The following is a 19,253-nucleotide window of genomic DNA, read 5'->3' as shown; positions in this document are numbered from 1 at the left end:
ATCCCATTTAACTGTCATAGCAGTTCTCTAAGGAAGTTACTATTATTATTGTCTTTAAAGATGAGATCATTGAGATTCAATGAGCCAAGCACCAGTATATGCAGCTTTAAAAACTTAAGTTAATTAAAATTCAACAAAATTAAGAAATTAGTTATTCAGTCACATTTACCACATTTCAGGGTGCCCAGTAGCCATATGTGGCCAGCTACCATACTGGACAGCACAGATTATAGAACATTTCCATTCTTGGTGAAAGTTTTATTGGACAGCCTTGCCTTACAGAACCCTTCTTTTCCCCCCCATTAAGTGTTTCTTTATCTTTTTCCTTTTTAAAAATATAAAGCATTATGTATGCAAATTTGTAATCTCTCTTTGATGAAGAAAGACTATACATGATTTCTCCATATTCTTGTGCTTAATACATTGTGGGGGTCACTCCAGACTGCAGAAAATACACAGAGGTAGTCCTCATTCCCTTAGTAGCTTGATAGTATTGTACTTCACTGTGTGGTTATATGTAGCTAGTTCCTCATTGATGGTCCTTTGATTGTTTTAGTTCTCTACCACTGTAATACTGCTGCAATGAACAGTAGTAGTGCCACCTTGTGCATATGTTTCTTTCATATAGTGCTAGAAGCACTATACTTGTAATAGTAATTTCATCAGTGGGATTTTTTTTAATATTAAAAACGATTATTCCAATTAAAAAAGTAATCTAATTTTATTTTAATAGAAAATAAAAATATATAAAGAGAGAAAAAATCATCTAAAATCCATGCTGCTCAGACACTATTTGGGTGTATATATATCCCTTACTTTGCAAATATTTTTCACTTCATCAGGGAAGAGTACTCCTTAGTTTTGGGTTTTTGGGTTTTTTTTTTTTATGAATATGTGTAGTTGAGATCATATTGTGTTCACTAGTTTGAATTTTTTCTTTACCATAGTAGTATAAACATTTCCTCTGGTAACACAAACGTTTTATAAGTTTTTCTAACGACAGCACGATATTATGCTGTATTGATTTTTACAATATTCTTAATTATTCTGCTATTGTTAGAGATTTTGTTTGCTTCCTTTTTTTTTTTAAATTGTACTGCATATTTGATGGGGGGGTGGGAGGGAGGGGAGGGTGGGTGATGGGTATTGAGGAGGGCACCTTTTGGGATGAGCACTGGGTGTTGTATGGAATCCAATTTGACAATAAACTTCATATGTTGAAAAAAAATAAAAAAAATTGTACTGCATAAACATTTGTGCATAACTTTTCCCCTAATTTTAGGATTATTTTCTTATTACATAGGAATAGGATTATTGGGCCAAAGGTTAAAAGCATAATTAAAGTTTTAATATATCTTGCCAACTTTTTTTCCCAAAAATCCTGTGGATCTTTTTTTTTAAATGTTTATTTATTTTGAGAGAGAGTGCGAATGAGCATGAGTAGGGGAGAGGCAGAGAGGGGGAGAGAGAATCCAAAGCGGGCTCCATGCTATCAGTGCAGAGCCCAATGTGGGGCTCAGTCTCATGAACCATGAGATCATGACCTGAACTGAATTCAAGAATTGGGTGCTCAACTGAGTGAGCCACCCAGGTGCCCCACTGTGGATCTTCTCTTGATAGGCATTCCAGCAGCATTAAAAAAATATTTATTTAAGTAATCTCTACACCCCAGCGTGGGGCTCAAACTCATGACCACTGAGGGCCCCCTGGGCACACCCTCCCCTTTTTTCTTTGAGTGCACTGCCGGCTATGGGTCTTAACATGTATTTGCCCATTTAACTTTTGACCTCCTATTTTTCTCGTGGGGTCATAGGAGTTATTTATTTATATGTTAAGGATGATAACTATTTTTCTGTCATGTTGCAACTTTTTCACCAGGTGTTTAAATTTGGTTAATTTTTTACATACTTTAATTTTACATTTTTATGTAGTTATTTTTGTTTGTTTGTTTCTAGTAGTAGGCTTGCCTTTACCACTCCCTGCCTCCCCAGAAAAGAAAAAAATGGTGAATAATGGTCATTATTCATCTGTCAAAAATCAGCATTTGTGTTTATTATAAATCTTAAGATTCAGGGGAGTCAAATTCAGTTAGCATTTATTCAGAAACATTATATATTAGGTACTTTGTATGTTCTCTGTCCAAGCTACAACATTCTGTCTTTTCTATAGACTGTAAATAACAATGTGAAAATAGGGATGAATTGAATTATAGCCTCTTTTAAAAATTATAAGCAGTATTTATTTGCTTTAAGTATCTTTATAATAAACTATAAAACCTATTTCACAAAATATAATGAGTTTCCTTCCCTCTTTCCTTAATTGTAAGAACAAATATGTATCTTCTGGTTGCTAATGGGCTAATCTCTACTACAGATATCTAGAGAAAACAAATTGCAGACATGAATATTATCACCAGGATCTGAAGTCTCTAAAGGTTGCTCTTCAGGCTTGTCGTGGATTTTTTTGGAGAAAGGAAATCTGTGAAATTATGTGAATAGAGAACATTTTTCAAAAACCATGGGGGAAAGAGAAAGAAGTCCAGATAATGATCAAGAAAGTAAGACAGATAAACGTTATTACTCTTATTCTTCATCTGATTTGGAAACTACTCAACAATCTTCTGGCCGGTCATCGCTAGTCAAGTCCTCTTCACCTAAGAGTAAAAAGGGAAAAAATCCTAAAAGACAGATTTCAGATAGCCAAGTACATCACCAAGGTAAGCATTCTAAAAGAGAGTCTAGAAGACTCATTTTAAGTGTTTAAGGAAAGTTGTATGAATGAAACTCTTCTATTACTATGTATATTGATATGTGCATGGAAATGGGCTGATTTATAAATATATGTGTGTGTGTGTGTTTGTGTGTGTGTTATATACACATAGTTTTGTATATATAGTTGTTGCTTATGGTGCTGTGTATTATCCTTTGTTATAATAAAAATCATACTATATACAGAAGAAAGAACTGTACATTAAGTCTTCTCATTTTGTTTTATTCTTTCTAAATAAATGCTTGTCTTGGTGTTTCTGAGGTACTATACAGGCAAAAAAAAAAATCACAAAGTAGTACCTTTTTAAGTCTCCACTTTTAATAAGCAGCAGAAGACATTGCTATAAAATACTTAAGGGGCATTTTTATAGATTGAGTAAAATTACTTCCTCTAGGTTACACAGCGCTTACTACAAAAGTTCAAATTAATTCTAGAAATGGAATTTGGGACTTGGGACCACCACTCTGTTTTCTATTAAACTGTGTTATAATGCAAACAAGATTAATCATTAGAAATAATTTGTCTTATTAAAATGTTACTAGTCTGGAACTACATATTAATACATATTTGACAAGGCAATATTCTAGAAAACTCTTCTTTGTCTTAATGAATTTCTGGTCAAAAAACCTCTGATGTACTTAGTGACAAAATATGTAAGGACTACCGTAGAAAAATACACTACAGAATTATAAACTAAGGCAAATGAGTTAATTATAGTGTTCATTAATAAATGCAGCACAGCTATAACAGCCCCATTTAGAAAGATTATATAGTTTAGATTGCAAGGCAGGGAGGGGTAAAACTGGGAACTGAAACAGGGGCCAGGTCATGAAACTCCTTGAATCCTCTAATAATATATTGACTGTCTGTTTCTGTGGAGAAATAGTTAGCTATAGAATAGATTTAAGCAGGGGTGTAATTAAATTTGCCTTTATACATTTTTACTTTGAAAAGTAACATTCGCTTTGAAAAAATCAGCAAAGAATATATGTTAATTTTGAAAGCAACCCTTTCATGGACCCCTGATCTAACTTCCCAGGGATGTTCATACTTATAACAATTGAGTGCTTTTTCTTTCTCTTCCTTTCTTTCCTTTTCATTCCTCTTCTTTTATTTCCTTTCTTTTCTTTCTTTCTCCAGTACAGTGCTACAAGTTTTTTGTTCTTTTCCTCAGTGTGAGCCTCTTATTTTGATTTTGTGGTTGAAAGCATGATCTGATATTAAACTTTTGCTATCTAATTAAGAATAAACAGACTTTAGGGTTGAATCTTAGACAATACCCATTTACTCCTAAGAAATAATTTACATACTTCGTGAATTACTTGCAGGAATACTTTAATTTTTTACTACTTCCCCAAAGCAATTTAGGAGGCTACCTAATTAAAGAGAATTCTTAAACCTTACCTTATTTAAGAAGATAATTGAGAAAAATCTATGAAAAACAGTTCCAACATCACCCAGAAAAATCTGTTATTGTCTTTAGTCTGACTTTTACTATTTTCTGCTTTGTATTGCCTTCTGAATTAAAATCTGTGGTAATTTGTCTACCTTAGATCAATCAACAGGACCATACCAGTTACACTTAAGCACTTTAGTGTTTCCTTAAACACTGAGTTAGTGTTAAATAGAATATGCTATTTAAGTTGCAACTGCCAGTGTATAATAAACTAAGGAAAGAACACATGTAATTAAAACAGCATCTTGAACACTTGAATTTGTGGATTTGAATGTTTGATAGCATATTCTTCCTTTCTCTTTTTAATTATCAGCATATCTAATTATTTTTAAAAATGAAATTGTTCTATCAAAAGTTATATGCATAATGATAAAATTTGATGATAGTTTAGGTTATACATGTTTGTATATTACATGTTATATATGTTTTCTATTTCGTGTGTTACCAATAATATAAATATCAAGTTTTTTTATAGATATGTAATTCATCTTTACTACATTTTTTTTACTGCATGTTTTTTAAAGGAGTCCTATTTTATTTTTATCACCTGAAGGAAGAAAAAAAGCAGTACTTTCTCACCCTCTTTTTCATACTGACTTAGCAAGGGGCAAATGAAGAGTGATATACATGACAGTCAATCATCTTTTCTTTTCTCACTTGAATTAGCACTGTATTTCATCTTGATAGTTTTAAAAATGAAAATAAGTAAATGGCATTTAGGAAATATTTTTGAATTAGGTTAAGTGTCCTTTTTATGATCAGTTTGTAGTCATATGAATAGAATATGCTGTAAATCAATGTTCCAGTTATTAGGATGTGAAAAAGTTGGTTTTGGAAGGCCTTTCTGTTTGACTGAATAGCTGAAGTATATTAGAGGAAAATTCTGTCGATTCTTATGTAGGCTTTAACTTTTCAAATAAGTTTCTATTTGTATGAAATCTTGTTTGCTGAGTAATATGATTTTATACATAAAACAGAAATTTGGAAGAATTAATACTCATCTTTATAATCATTTTTATGTATAAAGTTTCTGTCATTCTAAGAGTTGAGTACATATTCCATAATAGTATATGGATACCAAAACTGTTACTAACTCAGTATGTTGGGAAAGAAAGAAAATTGAAATGATGGATGCCCCAATTTAAAATTAGAGCAGTGCTATCCACAGGAAATATAATGCAAGTCACAAATGTAGGCCACACATGCAATTTTATATTGTCTGATAACTATATTACAAAAGAAAAACAGGTAAAATTAATTTTAATAATAGACTTCATTTAAACCAACATATCCAAAATCTTATTTATTTATTTATTTATTTGGATAAAGAGTGAACGTGCATAGGAGAGGGGCACAGGGAGAGGGAGAGGGAGAGAGAGAATCCTAAGCAGGCTGCATACTGTCAGCCCAGAGCCTGATGCCTAGCTTGATCTCATGAATGCTGAGTCCAATCAAGTCGGACGCTTAACTGACTGAGCCACCCAGGCACCCCCAAAATATTATTGTTTCTAAGTGTAGTTAATATAAAACATTATGTTTGGAACATTGTGCTTGCTTTTTTTTTTTTTTTTTTTTTTGAACTAAGTGTTTGAAATTCAGTATGTACTTCACAGTATACCAGATCTCAGTTTGGACTGCCCACGTTTCAAATCTCTCAGTGGCTACATGTGGCTAGTGACTACTACTATATTGGATAGTGTAGTTTCAGAGTTACAAGTAGGCTTTCCCTCATTTATTATCATTACCACTTCCTTTTGTGTATTCACACATTTTTAGAACTGGAATCCCAAATCAGTACACATTCAAATCACAGTCATTAGAATCTTCTGTTTTTTAAGTGAAATTTTGTAATGTAAATTGTAAATATTACTTGTTTATATAATGGAATTAAGGTATCCATGACTAGAGAGATGGGTAGGGAAAGGTTAAATTTTCTAGTTTTTCTTTTCTTTTTTTTTTTTTTTTTCATCTGGAATGCATTTCCTTCTTAAAAACTGCAGTCACCTTGGAGATTAAAGTTCATTATTCTCAACTGTGGCAGGCTTCCAGATGCCTCTTTTAAAGGACAGGGGCTCTGTACACTGGGGCCTAAGTTTAATGAACTTTTAGTATAAATAATGACATTCCAAATTTTTGCGAAATGTTATTTAATATGTATAGTTTAAGGATTTCATATGCATATATTTTTTAGGGTGTAGTTTTTTTGTTTTTGTCTTGTTCTCAAATTGCATCAAATGTTTTTGATTGAACCTTACACAAAGAAAGCCCCTGAGCAAGCATTTAAAATCATGTCTGTACTGCTAAAAGTGTTTTTCATTTTTAATCGCTGATAAATGGGATTAGGTTCTTATTGTGCCAGAGAATATTTGTGGAGAACTTCCTATTTTATATGAATTCTTTGTTTAGTCCTCACAACAACCTAGTTATATAGGTGCTGTTATCCTAATTCTATGGGTGGGGAAAATAGACCTGGAAAGATTTAGCCGAATTGCCTAGGAAGTTCTTAAGTGGTAAATCAGAGCCCCAAACCCAAGTCTTCTTGTTGTATAATATGTTGTAATCTTCTTTCCCCAAATAAAGAAAAAGTTCTAGTTAATTTAGAGAAAACGTACATTTCATCATTCTGAATTATAATCCCAAATATCTTGGCATAAATTACTTGAATATCACAATGTTTTCTCCAGTGTTTATTAAACCATGCTAATGGTGATGATGACCATATTTGAATTCTGGCTTGCCATCTTATCTATAAAGTTGAAAACGGTAAAGCCTGATACTGGCATTAAAAAAAAAATTTTTTTTCAATGTTTATTTTTGAGAGAGACAGAGTGAGAATGGGGGAGGGGCAGAGAGAGGGGGCTACCACTCATACTGCCATATTTTAAAGCAGTGTAAAATAATTCCCTGTAAACTGTTGAGATATCATTTTGATAAGTCAGAATATTCTTGACCTTTCTTAAAAGGATTCTGAATGTTTCTTAATAAAAACATTAGTATATAAATATATGTATATTTATATACATTAACATTATATTAAGACCTCTAAAACCTGATACTTAAATTTTGTAAGGTCATTTTTTAAGGAACAATATAATTAAAGAATGTTATGGATCCACTTGTGTTAGAATGAATAAGTAATATTACATTGGTAGGGCTCTCACTTTACATTGTTACTGTTTCCTTTTTAGCCGCTAGGAAGCCAAGCCCTAAGGATCCACCAAACAGAAAGGGAGTCCGAGTGGGATTTCGCTCCCAGAGCCTCAATAGGGAGCCACTTCGGAAAGATACTGATCTTGTTACAAAACGGGTTCTTTCTGCAAGACTGCTAAAAATCAATGAATTGCAGAATGAAGTAACTGAACTCCAGGTCAAGTTAGCTGAGCTGCTAAAAGAAAATAAGGCTTTGAAAAGGCTTCAATACAGACAGGAGAAAGCCCTGAATAAGTTTGAAGATACGGAAAATGAAATCTCACAACTTATTGCTCATCATAACAATGAGATTACAGCACTCAAAGAACGCTTAAGAAAATCTCAAGAGAAAGAACGGGCAACTGAGAAAAGGGTGAAAGATACTGAAGGAGAACTATATAGGACAAAATTTTCCTTGCAGAAACTGAAAAAGATCTCTGAAGCTAGACACCTACCTGAACGAGATGATTTGGCAAAGAAACTGGTTTCCGCAGAGTTAAAATTAGATGACACCGAGAGAAGAATTAAGGTAAAACTTATACAGCTTTAATTGTGCTGTTTTGATATCGTTTTTCATTGGGTATTTAAGAGCATACTCTGTTAAGACTGCTTATTGAAATTCAGATTTGCTTAGAAATGAAACTATTTCTTTAATATTTTAAAAATTATCTTTCTGAGGAAGATTAGGAAAAAATTAAGATTGTATATTTAAGAGCAAGATACAAAAAATTTATACATTAATGGGAAGGTTAATGAATGAATGAGTGTTTAATTCCACGAATCTTAGTCATTTTGGGTAAGTACATCATTTGATTACCGGAGTGTTTCTCTAAAATTGAAAACAGTACACTGATAGCTATAGTGTATAAAACTGACATTTGGGGCCATTGTGTAAGAAATGCCACAAGAAAAATACTTTGTTTTTATTTCTTTGAACATTTGTAAAAGACATTTTTGGCAGCAGAGCATATCCTTATCCCCCCAAATAGAAACTAACATGAGAGGTGGGTAGAAGAATGTTGAGTTACTAGCCTGAGAATACAGCAGAACGTTTATTTTTTCATTTTCATTTTTATATTTTTAAAGGGAGAGGGAGAGGGTGTGTGAGTGGGCAAGGGGCGGAGGGAGAGGGAGCATGAGTGGGAGAAGGGAAGAAGGGGAGAGGGAGAGAGAGAACCTGAAGCAGGCTCCATGCCCAGTTCTGAGTACATGCAGGGCTGGCTCGATCTTAAGACATGCAGTCATAACTTGAGCTGAAATCAAGAGTTGGATGCTTAACTGACCGAGCCACCCGGGCACCCAGAAAGGTATTTTTCTTGGGGCACCTGGGTAGCTCAATCGTGCCAAATTCTTGATTTTGGTTCAGGTCATGATCTCACCGTTTGTGGGATTGAGCCCACATTGAGCTCTGCACTGACAGAGTGGAGTCTGCTTGGGATTCTCTCTCTCCCTCTCTTTGCCCCTCCCCTGTGTGTATGCATGCATGCCTGCTTGCTCTCTCTCTCTTTAAATAAATAAACTTTAAAAAAAAAAGGTATTTTTCTTATAACAAGTTGGAAAAAGAGTACTATCCCATGATTGTTATACAGAGAATTTATATTAGATGCTAACTCATATGTATGTATATCATGTGCACATGATAAAATTACATAGAAGTAAATGCATATACAATATACACATGAATATGTGTGTGTGTGTGTGTGTGTGTGTGTGTGTGTGTGTGTGTGTATGTGTATGTATGTGTGTATCAAACAGAAGCCCTGAGTCAGGGCTTATTAAAACTGATGAGTAGTTTGGAAAGCCAAGGTAGGGGAAAAGTATGGGAATAATGCCTGCTGTGACATCTCTCTGAGGAAGGGCAAGTCAGAACTACAAGTAAATTAGCTTCTGCAATGTATTAATTGGGTGTTTTTAATACAGGGTATGTTATTGTACTTCTTTGTATAGTATACCGTGTTCAATATACCAATGCTAAGCCCAGGAGCAGTGGCTTACTAATAGAGTGTACATCAGTGGTTAGAAAAAGTATCTAACTTACTCTATAAAATTAGCAATTATTATCTTCTGCTTGAGTGCACAGAAGATACCATATTGTGTAGGCTTCACCAGTGATCAACCCAAACTGCAGAGCAAACATACGGAAACTTTTTTTTTTTTTTTTTTTTTTTAAGGGGCCGCTTACCTTGAGGTGGCTTGGAGGTAGGGGCTGAAAGCAATTCCTGTCACAAAAAACAACAAACATTTTAATTGTTTTTAAAGGGGAGTATAAAATGTGCCAAATCGTAGGGTTTGAAATTGGGAACCAAGAGCACAGAATGCTAATAATGATAAAAAAAACAAAAACCACCTCTGTGTATGTTTGTATAAAACTAGAGAGAACATGGCATTGCATTGTACACACATATACATACACACACATATGCTGTGGTTCTCTCTTACAACCAGTTATGAAGGAGGTTTATAGGGTGTTGGCAGAAAGAGGAGAAAGAAGGAAGAGAGGAAAAATAAATCTGTGGATTCTGAGTAGTAGATGGAGGTTAATTATGTGGCTGCCCACTTGGGAGCATGAAAATCAGTCATCTGTAATGATATCTTTGAAATACTTGTTAACTGTATAGGGTCCTCAATTTTTTTTTCTTGCTGGATTTAAAAAAGTGCTTTTAACTTTTTATTTTGAGATAATTATAGATTGATACGCAGTTGTATGAAAATTATATGTAGAGATCCTATATACCCTTCATCCAATTTCCCCAGCAGTAACATACTGCATAACTACAATATTGCAGCCAGGAAATTGGTTTTGATAGTGATACAATTCATCAACCTTACTCAGGTTTCATTAGTTTTGCATGAATTCATTTGTGTTTGTGTGTGTGTATATGTTTAGTTCTCTGCAGTTTTATCACTTGTGTAGATTTATGTGACCACCACCAGAATCAAGATGCAGAACAGTTCTATCACAAGGATCCTGCGCTACCAACTTTTATAGGCACAGCTACCTTCTTGCCTTCCTTCCACTCTAACCTGTGACATCCACTAATCTGTTCACTATTTCTTTAAATTTGTCATTTTAAGAATGATATATAAGTGGAATCATGTAGTATTTAAGCTTTTGAGATGAATAGATTTTTTTTTTTTCCTAGAGCTCCATCCAAATTGTTGTATATATCAATAGTGTGTTCCTTTTTTATTCTTGAGTAGTATTCCATAGTATGGATGTACCACTGAGTGTTATGGTGTATCCCATTGGAGGACATTGGGGTTGTTTCCAGTTTTTAACTATTAACTAATAATGCCACTATGAGCATTCCTGTACAGTTTTTTGTGTAAACATAAATTTTCATTTCTCCGGGATCTGTGCCTGAAAGTGTACTTGATGGGTTGTATGATAAATACATTTTTGGTTTTGTAAGAAACACCATTCTCTTTTTAGAGTGGCAGTGTTATTTTACATTTGTACTAGCAATGTATATGTGATCCAGTTTCTCCACATCCTTGCCACCATTTGATGTTCTCGCTCTTTTATACTGTAGCCATTCCAATAGGTATATAGCGCTGTGTCGTGGTTTTAACTTGTATTATTCCTAATGGCTGATGGTGTATATCTTTTCATGTGCTTATTTGCCATCTGTAGATTCTATTCATGTTCATATTTTTAGCCTATTTTTAAATTGGATTGTTGGTGCATTTACCATTGATTTTTGAATCTTTATATATTATAGGTAATCTAGGTCCTTTGTCAGATGTGGGGCTTGCAAATATTTTCTCCCAGTCTGTAGGTTGTCTTTTCATCTTATTCACAGGGTCTTTCAGAGGGAAGGTTTTAAATCTTGATGTAATCTAGTTTATTAGATTTTTCTTTTATGGATTGTACTTTGGTGTCAAATGTAAGAATTCCTTGCCTATTTCTATCACCCTTTGCCTGTAGCTCCAGAGATTTTTTACTGTGTTTCTATCCAAAAGTTTTATGGTTTTATGTTTTCTTTTCTTTTTTTTTTTTTTAATTTTTAACTTTTTTTTAGAGTTTATTTTGAGACACAGAGAATGAGTGGGGTAGGGGCAGAGAGAGAGGGAGAGAATCCCAAACAGTCTCCGCACTGTCAGCACAGAGCCAGTGCGGGGCTCAGGCTTACAAACAGTGAAATCATGACCTGAGCCAAGATCAGGAGTCAGGCGCTTAACTGACTGAGCCATCCAGGCACCCCTATATTTTACTTTCAAGTTCATTTTGAGTTGATTTTTGTATAAGATGTGGGGTTTAGGTTGGGATTCTTTTTTTTTTTTTTTCTTTTTTTGCCTGTGGTACCCAGTTACTCTAGTACCATTTGTTGAAAAGACTATCCTTCTTCCTTTTAATTTGGCACCTTTGTCAAAAACCAGTTGGGGATATTTTTGTGGGTCTATTTCTGGATTCTGTAGTCTGTTGATCTATGTATGTATATGTCCCTCTGCCAATGTCAGACTTCTTCATTATAGGCGACATAGTAGGCCTTAACATCAGGTAGTGATTCCTCTTATGTTATGCTTTTTTTTTTTTTTTTTAAAGTTTGGCTATTTTAACTATTCTGGGTCCTTTGCCTTTGCATATAAACTTTAGAATAAGCTTATTTTTGTCTACAAACACCTTGGGATTTTAATGGGAAATGCATTAAACATGGATCAATTTGTGTAGAATTGATATGTGGAAACTTTCTACTCTTGAACACAGTATATTCATTTATTTCATCATCATCATTCCCAGGATATAGATCCATACAGGTTTTTTTAGATTATACCTAAGTATTTATTTTCTTTAGAGCAATTGTAAATACTTTCAGTTCTTTCTAGATGAGGAAATTATGTTTGGACTTTTATTTTCAAATTTCAAAGCTTATTTTGTTGTAATAATTATTTTCACAAGGAGTTATGAATATTTTATGCACATGAAGGAAGAGCTTGGTTTTAGCAGTTTACTTTCAAATATTAGGAGTGTTGAGTTAATTAGCTGTAAGCCCCAAAGTTTGGTTGGGAGATACAAGCTACTTCATTTATATTGTGTTTGAAGTTCTATTGGAAATGACATTTAATATGTAATTATGAACCTACTATGCTCAAATCAGTCTTATTTCAGCTGTCATACCATACTGAAAATTATTTTCATTTTTTAAAAAATTTAAATCCAAGTTAGTTAACATATAGTGTAATGATTTCAGGAATAAAATTTAGTGATTCATCACTTACATATAACATCCAGTGCTCCTCTCAACAAGTGCCCTCCTTAATGCCCATTGCCCATTTAACCCATCCCCCCACCCAACACACTGCCAGCAACCCTCAGTTTATTCTCTGTATTTAGGAGTCTCTTATGATTTGCCTTCCTTTCTGTTTTTATCTTATTTTCCTTCCCTTCCCCTATGTTCATCTGTTGAGTTTCTCAAATTCCACGTATGAGTGAAATCATAAGATATCTTTCCCTGACTTATTTTGCTTAGCATAATACCCTTTAATTCCATCCACATTGTTGCAGATCGCAAGGTTTTATTCTTTTTCATCACGGAGTTGTATTCCATTGTATCTGTATATCACATCTTCTTTATCCATTCATCAGTCGATAGACATTTGGGCTCTTTCCATACTTTGGCTATTGCTGATAGCACTGCTATAAACATTGGGGTGCATGTGCCCCTTCAGGTCAGCATTTTTGTATTCTTTTGATAAATACCTAGTACTGCAGTTGCTGGGTTGTAGGGTAGTTCTATGTTTAACTTTCTGAGGAACCTCCATACTGTTTTCCAGAGTGGCTGCACCAGTTTGCATTCCCACCAGCAGTGCAAAAGGGTTCCTCTTTCTCCGTATTCTTGCCAACATCTGTTGTTGCCTGAGTTGTTAACTTTAGTGATCCTCACAGGTATAAGGTAGTATCTCATTGTAGTTTTGATTTGTATTTGTATTTGATTTATATTTCCCTGATGATGAGTGATGTTGAGCGTTTTTTCATGTGTCACCTGGATGTCTTCTTTGGAAAAGTGTCTATTCATGTCTTTTGCCCATTTCTTCACTGGATTATTTGTTTTTTGAGTGTTGACTTGGATAAGTTCTTTATAGATTTTGGATACTAACCCTTTATCTGATATGTTATTTGTAAATATCTTCTCCCATTCTGTCAGTTGCCTTTTAGCTTTGCTGATTGTTTCTTTTGCTGTGCAGAAGCTTCTTATCTTGATGAGGTCCCAGTAGTTCATTTTTTGCTTTTGTTTCCCTTGCCTCGAGAGACATGTCAAGTAAGAAGTTGCTGTGGCCAAGAAAAAAGAGGTTGTTGCATGTTTTCTCCTCTAGGATTTTGATGGCTTCCTGTCTTACGTTTAGGTCTTTCATCCATTTTGAGTTTATTTTTGTGTATGGTGTAAGAAAGTGGTCCAGCTTCATTATTCTGCATGTTGCTGTTCAGTTTTCTCACCACCATTGCTGAAAAGACCGTCTTTTTTCCATTGGATATTCTTTTCTGCTTTGTCAAAGATCAGTTGGCCATATTTGTGGGTCCGTTTCTGGGTTCTCTGTTCTGTTCCATTGATCTATGTGTCTGTTTTTGTGCCAGTACCGTACTGTCTTGATGACTGCAGCTTTATAATGCAGCTTGAAGTCAGGAATTGTGATGCCTCCACCTTTGGATTTCTTTTTTAACATTACTTTGACTATTTGGGTTTTTTTCTGGTTCCATACAAATTTTAGAATTGGTTGTTCTAGTTCTGTGAAAAATGCTGTTGTTATTTTGATAGGGATAGAATTGAATATGTAGATTGCTTTGGGTAGTATCGACATTTTAACAATATTTGTTCTTCCAATCCATGAGCATGAAATGTTTTTCCTTTTTTTGTGTGTCTTCTTCAGTTTCTTTCATAAGCTTTCTATAGTTTTCAGCGTACAGATCTTTCACCTCTTTGGTTAGGTTATTCCTTAGGCATTTTATGGGTTTTAGTGCAATTGTAGATGGGATTAATTCCTTGACTTCTCTTTCTGTTGCTTCATTATTGCTGTATAGAAATGCAACTGATTTCTGTACATTGATTTTATATCCTGCTACTTGGCTGAATTCATGAGTCCGTTTTAGCAGGTTTTTGGTGGAGTCTTTTGGATTTTCCATGTAGATATCATGTTGTCTACGAAGAGTGAAAGTTTGACTTCCTCCTTGCTGATTTGGATGCCTTTTATTTTTGTTGCCTGATTACTGAGGCTACGACTTCCAACACTATGTTGAATTACAGTGGTGAGAGTGGACATCTCTGTCATGTTCCTGACCTTAGGGGAAAAGCTCTCATCCTGATTGAGGATGATATTGGCTGTGGGTCTTTTGTATATGGTCTTTATGATTGTGAATTATGTTTCTTCTATCCCTACTTTCTTGAGGGTTTTTATCAAGAAAGGATGCTATAATTTGTTAAATGCTTTGTTTGCGTCTATTGAGAGGATCATGTGGTTGTTATTCTTTCTTTTATTAATGTGATGTATCACATTGATTGATTTGCAGATATTAAACCAGCCCTGCATTCCAGGAATAAATCCCACTTGGTCATAGTGAATAATTCTTTTAATGTATTGTTGGATCCAGTTGGCTAGTGTTTTGTTGAGAATTTTTGCATCCATGTTCATCAGGGAGATTGGTCTGTACTTCTTTTTAGTGGGGTCTTTGGCTTTGGAATCAAGGTAGTGCTGGTCTCATAGAATGAGTTTGGAAGTTTTTCTTCCATTTCTATTTTTTTGGAATAGCTTCAAAAGAATAGGTGTTAACTCTTCATTAAATGTTTGGTAGAATTCCCCTGGAAAGCCGTCTGGCCTTGGACTCTTGTTTGTTGGGGGATTTTTGATTACTGATTCAATTCTTTACTAGTTATGGATCTGTTCAAATTTTCTATTTCTTCCTGTTTCAGTTTTGGTAGTGTATGTGTTTCTAGGAATTTGCCCATTTCTTCCAGATTGCCCAATTGTTGGCATAAAATTGCTCATAAGATTCTCTTATTATTGTTTGTATTTCTGTGGTGTTGGTTGCAATCTCTCCTCTTTCATTTGTGATTTTATTTATTTGGATCCTTTCCTTTTTCTTTTGATCAATCTGGGTAGGGGCTTATCAATTTTGTTAATTCTTTCAAAGAACCAGTTTTCATTGATCTGTTCTATTGTTTTTTTTTTTTTATTTCAGTATCATTGATTTCTGCTCTAATCTTTATTATTTTCCTTCTTTTCCTGGCTTTATGCTTTATTTGCTTTCTTTTCTAGCTTTTTTAGGTGTAAGGGTAGGTTGTATATTTGATACCTTTTTCCTTCTTTAGGAATCCCTGGATGCTACATACTTCCCTTTTGTGACTGCCTTTGCTGCATCCCAAAGGTTTTGGACTGTCATGTTTTCATTTTCATTGGCTTCCATGTACTTTTTCCTTTTCTCTTTAATTTCTTGGTTAACCCATTCATTCTTTAATAGGATGTTCTTTAATCTCCAAGTATTGGCAGTCTTTCCAAATTTTTTCTTGTGGTTGATTTCAAGTTTCATAGCATTGTGGTCTGAAAATATGCAAGGTGTGATCTTGCTCTTTTTGTACTTGAGGGCTGATTTGTGATCTAGTATGTGATCTATTGTGGAGAATGTTCCAGTGCACTTGAGAAAAATGTGTATTCTGCTTTAGGATGAAATGTTCTGAATACATCTGTTATTGTTTCCTTGTTGGTTTTTTGCTTATATGATCTGTCCATTGCTGTACGTGGGGTGTTGAAGTTTTCTCCTGGTACGGTATTATTATCAATGGGTTTCTTTATGTTTGTGATTTATTGATTTATGTATTTGGGTGCCTCCACATTGGGGCATAACTATTTATAATTGCTAGATCCTCTTGGTGTATAGACCCCTTAATTATGATATAATGCCCTTCTTCATCTGTTACAGTCTTTATTTTAAAATCTAGTTTGTCTGGTATAAGCATGGTCACTCTAGCTTCTTTTGATGACCATTAGCATGATAGATGTTTCTCCATCCCCTTACTTTCAATCTGTAGGTGTCTTTAGGTCTAAAATGAGTCTCTTGTAAGCAGCATATAGATGGGTCTTATTTTCTTATCCATTCTGATACCCTAGGTCTTTTGATTGGAGCATTTAGTACATTAACATTTAGAGTGAGTACTGACATACTAACTCTTTTCTAAATGGAGGAGCCTCTGCAGCCCACCTGAGGCTAATTCCTACCTTTTCATACTTCCTAAAGCCTTTGGCCCAATTTGTAATTATATTTTCCGTAATCTCAGTGATCAATCCAGAATTTGAAATCTGTACTCGTGAGTTTCTTGATTTACTATGAAAATTAGCTTTTGTTTTTGTGCCTCATACATTTATTCATACTTTATTACTTTATCCAACACAAGGTTAATCTTTTTTCTTCAAACTCAATAGGTTATAGTCAGTACCACTAATTGGGTAAAAGAGACCTCAAGGAGCTCAATTGTGGTGTTTCATTTTACATAACTAAAACCCAGGAAAGTCCTGAGTATCCCTTGAAATTGCAGTGAAATAGTAGTGCTATCTTTAAGGTCTGTGCTACTGTTTCTTAAGAATGACTGTATGGTGTTTTTTGTTTCATTTGGTGTAGCTTTTTTTATGTTCCTTAGGCTGGAACTCATGGCAGGCAGGTTTGTTTATTTGTTTAGTGATTGTCTCATTCCAGGAAGGATTTCGGGCCATGATTCTTACTCCCTTTTGAGTTATATTTTCTTTTTAGAGGACAGGACAAAAAGCATTTTCCAAGTTACCTATAAATAATTTAGCTGTGGAAAAACATCCCTCTGACTATCATCCTCTCTCTACGTTGGGTGCAGGCTTATTTTGTTAGTTGATGGAACTGAGAGAATGCACAGAGTCCCCATGATTTAGGAGCATGGTAGTTTAGAAGTAGATACATGTTTAGGGAGACAAATAACCAAAGGTATGAGTGGAGACAACCACCCATGACCTCTATTTTTTCCCTTGTGTGATATGGTCTGCCCCAAAATGGACCATATACCAGGGATGAAGAACTGCTTGATATGGTTAAACTTGTTTAATTCAGTACAAAGGGGCAGACAGGTAAATCAGACTACATATTTATTTCTTCATTTATGGTTGGCTTTATACCATCATTTTGGCTTTTACTTCAGTTAATTTACTGAATAGAGTTGTTCAGTAGTAGCCCCATTTTAATATATTAACTTAAATATTAAGTTATATGTAATATTTAATAGTTAAATAAAACTGCAGCAAAGTATAAAAAAGCTGCAAAAAATATAAAAGTGTGCTTTTATAGCAGAAAAACATTTTTAGTTATATAATGCAGTGATTCCCAGTTTGTGGTCTGAAGACCTGTTGATATGTTTAAACATTACAGACCCCCCTTCCCCAGGAGCTTTTGTTTATGTGGGTATATCAGAAATGAAAACTGAGAACATTTAACTATATTTCTTAATTTATTTAAAAATAATAATAAACAACTGACTACGTGTTATAATATTTTTTAATGAAAAATATTGTATTTTCTAAACAAAAAATGAGAGAAGAGTGGCATTGTTTTCTATATTTGCAGTTTTATTCAATGTCAGGCTTAATATAGAGGACACCTGCATACTTAAAGCTGCTTCTGCATTCAGTCTGTTGCTGTATGTTATTATGGTTGATAGATGTTTAAAAAATGCAGCCTCACACAAATGTCTATAGGAGTTAGAAAATGGAAGAACATTTTAGAAGCCTTTTCAGATAGATAGATAGGCCTCTTTGATACTAGATCAAAACATAGTAAGTGGTGTTTCTTATAGGTTTGTTGCAGAGTGGAATCTGAAGCCATGGATCAGTGAACTTTTTGTACTCTGTCATATCACTTTTGTACTTGTTCATTGTATTAGGTAGATTTTCTAAATGCTGACCATTTTCTTTATATATTGTCACATATTATATATATAGCCTTTGGAAAATTCTAACATATATTCATGATGATGAGTGAAAACAGCAAATAATATTTCATTATAAAAGGGTTCTGAACTTGCAGACTCCTGAAAGTGTCTAAGGGACCTTTAGGTGATCCCTGCACCTCTTGTTGAGAATCACTGATTTAACATAAATAGTTCTTTATTAGCAAGTTCATTTGTGATTACCCCCAAATGCAGTTTCTTTTGATGACTGCCAACCTGCATCCACCATGGCTTACGAGGCCTGCAGCTGGCCTCCAGTAGCAGCTGAAGGTAAAGGCACTAATTCTGTCCCCATTCCTCATTAGAAACACAGAGCTCTGGTTGCATTCCTCATCTAAGGGTACAGTAGCATACGGTCATAGGGAAGACCAATAAAGCAAATACCATGAGTTGTAACTATCTTAAGAATCCTTAGTCATTAAATAAGAAAATTATCTACAAAGTTATGAAAAGATCATAAATGTAATACCATATTCATGCTATTAAAAGGATACCAGTAAACTGTAGGGTGTACACTTAATACATTAAAAAAATCCAACCGTGTTTTAGTATTGAATTGGCACAGAGTAAACTAAATAAATTACCTTGTTAGAAAAACATTATTAACAAGGCTTTCTCTCCCTTTTTAGAAATTTTTAAAGATTTTGGGGAGTGATTTGAGTAGCTTGAGTATCATACAGCTATGAAAGGAGGTTTGAATACTCTTCTTTTTCTTTTGATAGATTTTCCTGTTAGAGACTAGCATTCAAATTCCCTTGACCCTAGAGCTGCCCTCGAGTGGGTATTTGTTTCTCCGTGATACAAACATAGCCCTCCAATGTAAACCATTTTCAAAAATAAGAATTGATTCATCATTATCTTCTCTTACGCTTCCTAGTTTATTC

At 34.3% G+C, this 19,253-nt stretch overlaps 1 protein-coding gene across 5 annotated transcripts in view; it reads left to right on the top strand.

Annotated features, from left to right (window-relative positions):
- LCA5 (lebercilin LCA5) overlaps positions 1 to 19,253 on the top strand; it is a 95,235-nt gene that overhangs the window by 35,596 nt on the left and 40,386 nt on the right. For all 5 annotated transcript variants that reach the window (XM_078447105.2, XM_078447107.2, XM_078447103.2 and 2 more), the window contains exons 2-3: positions 2,374 to 2,716; positions 7,414 to 7,943. In XM_078447105.2, coding sequence (XP_078303231.1) covers positions 2,518 to 2,716; positions 7,414 to 7,943 — 729 coding nt within the window. In that variant the 5' untranslated portion in view covers positions 2,374 to 2,517. The remainder of the gene's footprint in view (positions 1 to 2,373; positions 2,717 to 7,413; positions 7,944 to 19,253) is intronic.

Source organism: Panthera onca, chromosome B2, assembly GCF_046562875.1.
Source record: "Panthera onca isolate mPanOnc1 chromosome B2, mPanOnc1 haplotype 2, whole genome shotgun sequence".
Lineage (NCBI taxonomy): Eukaryota > Metazoa > Chordata > Mammalia > Carnivora > Felidae > Panthera > Panthera onca.
Note: the sequence above shows the minus strand (reverse complement) of the source record. Positions and strands in the feature narration are given on the sequence as shown.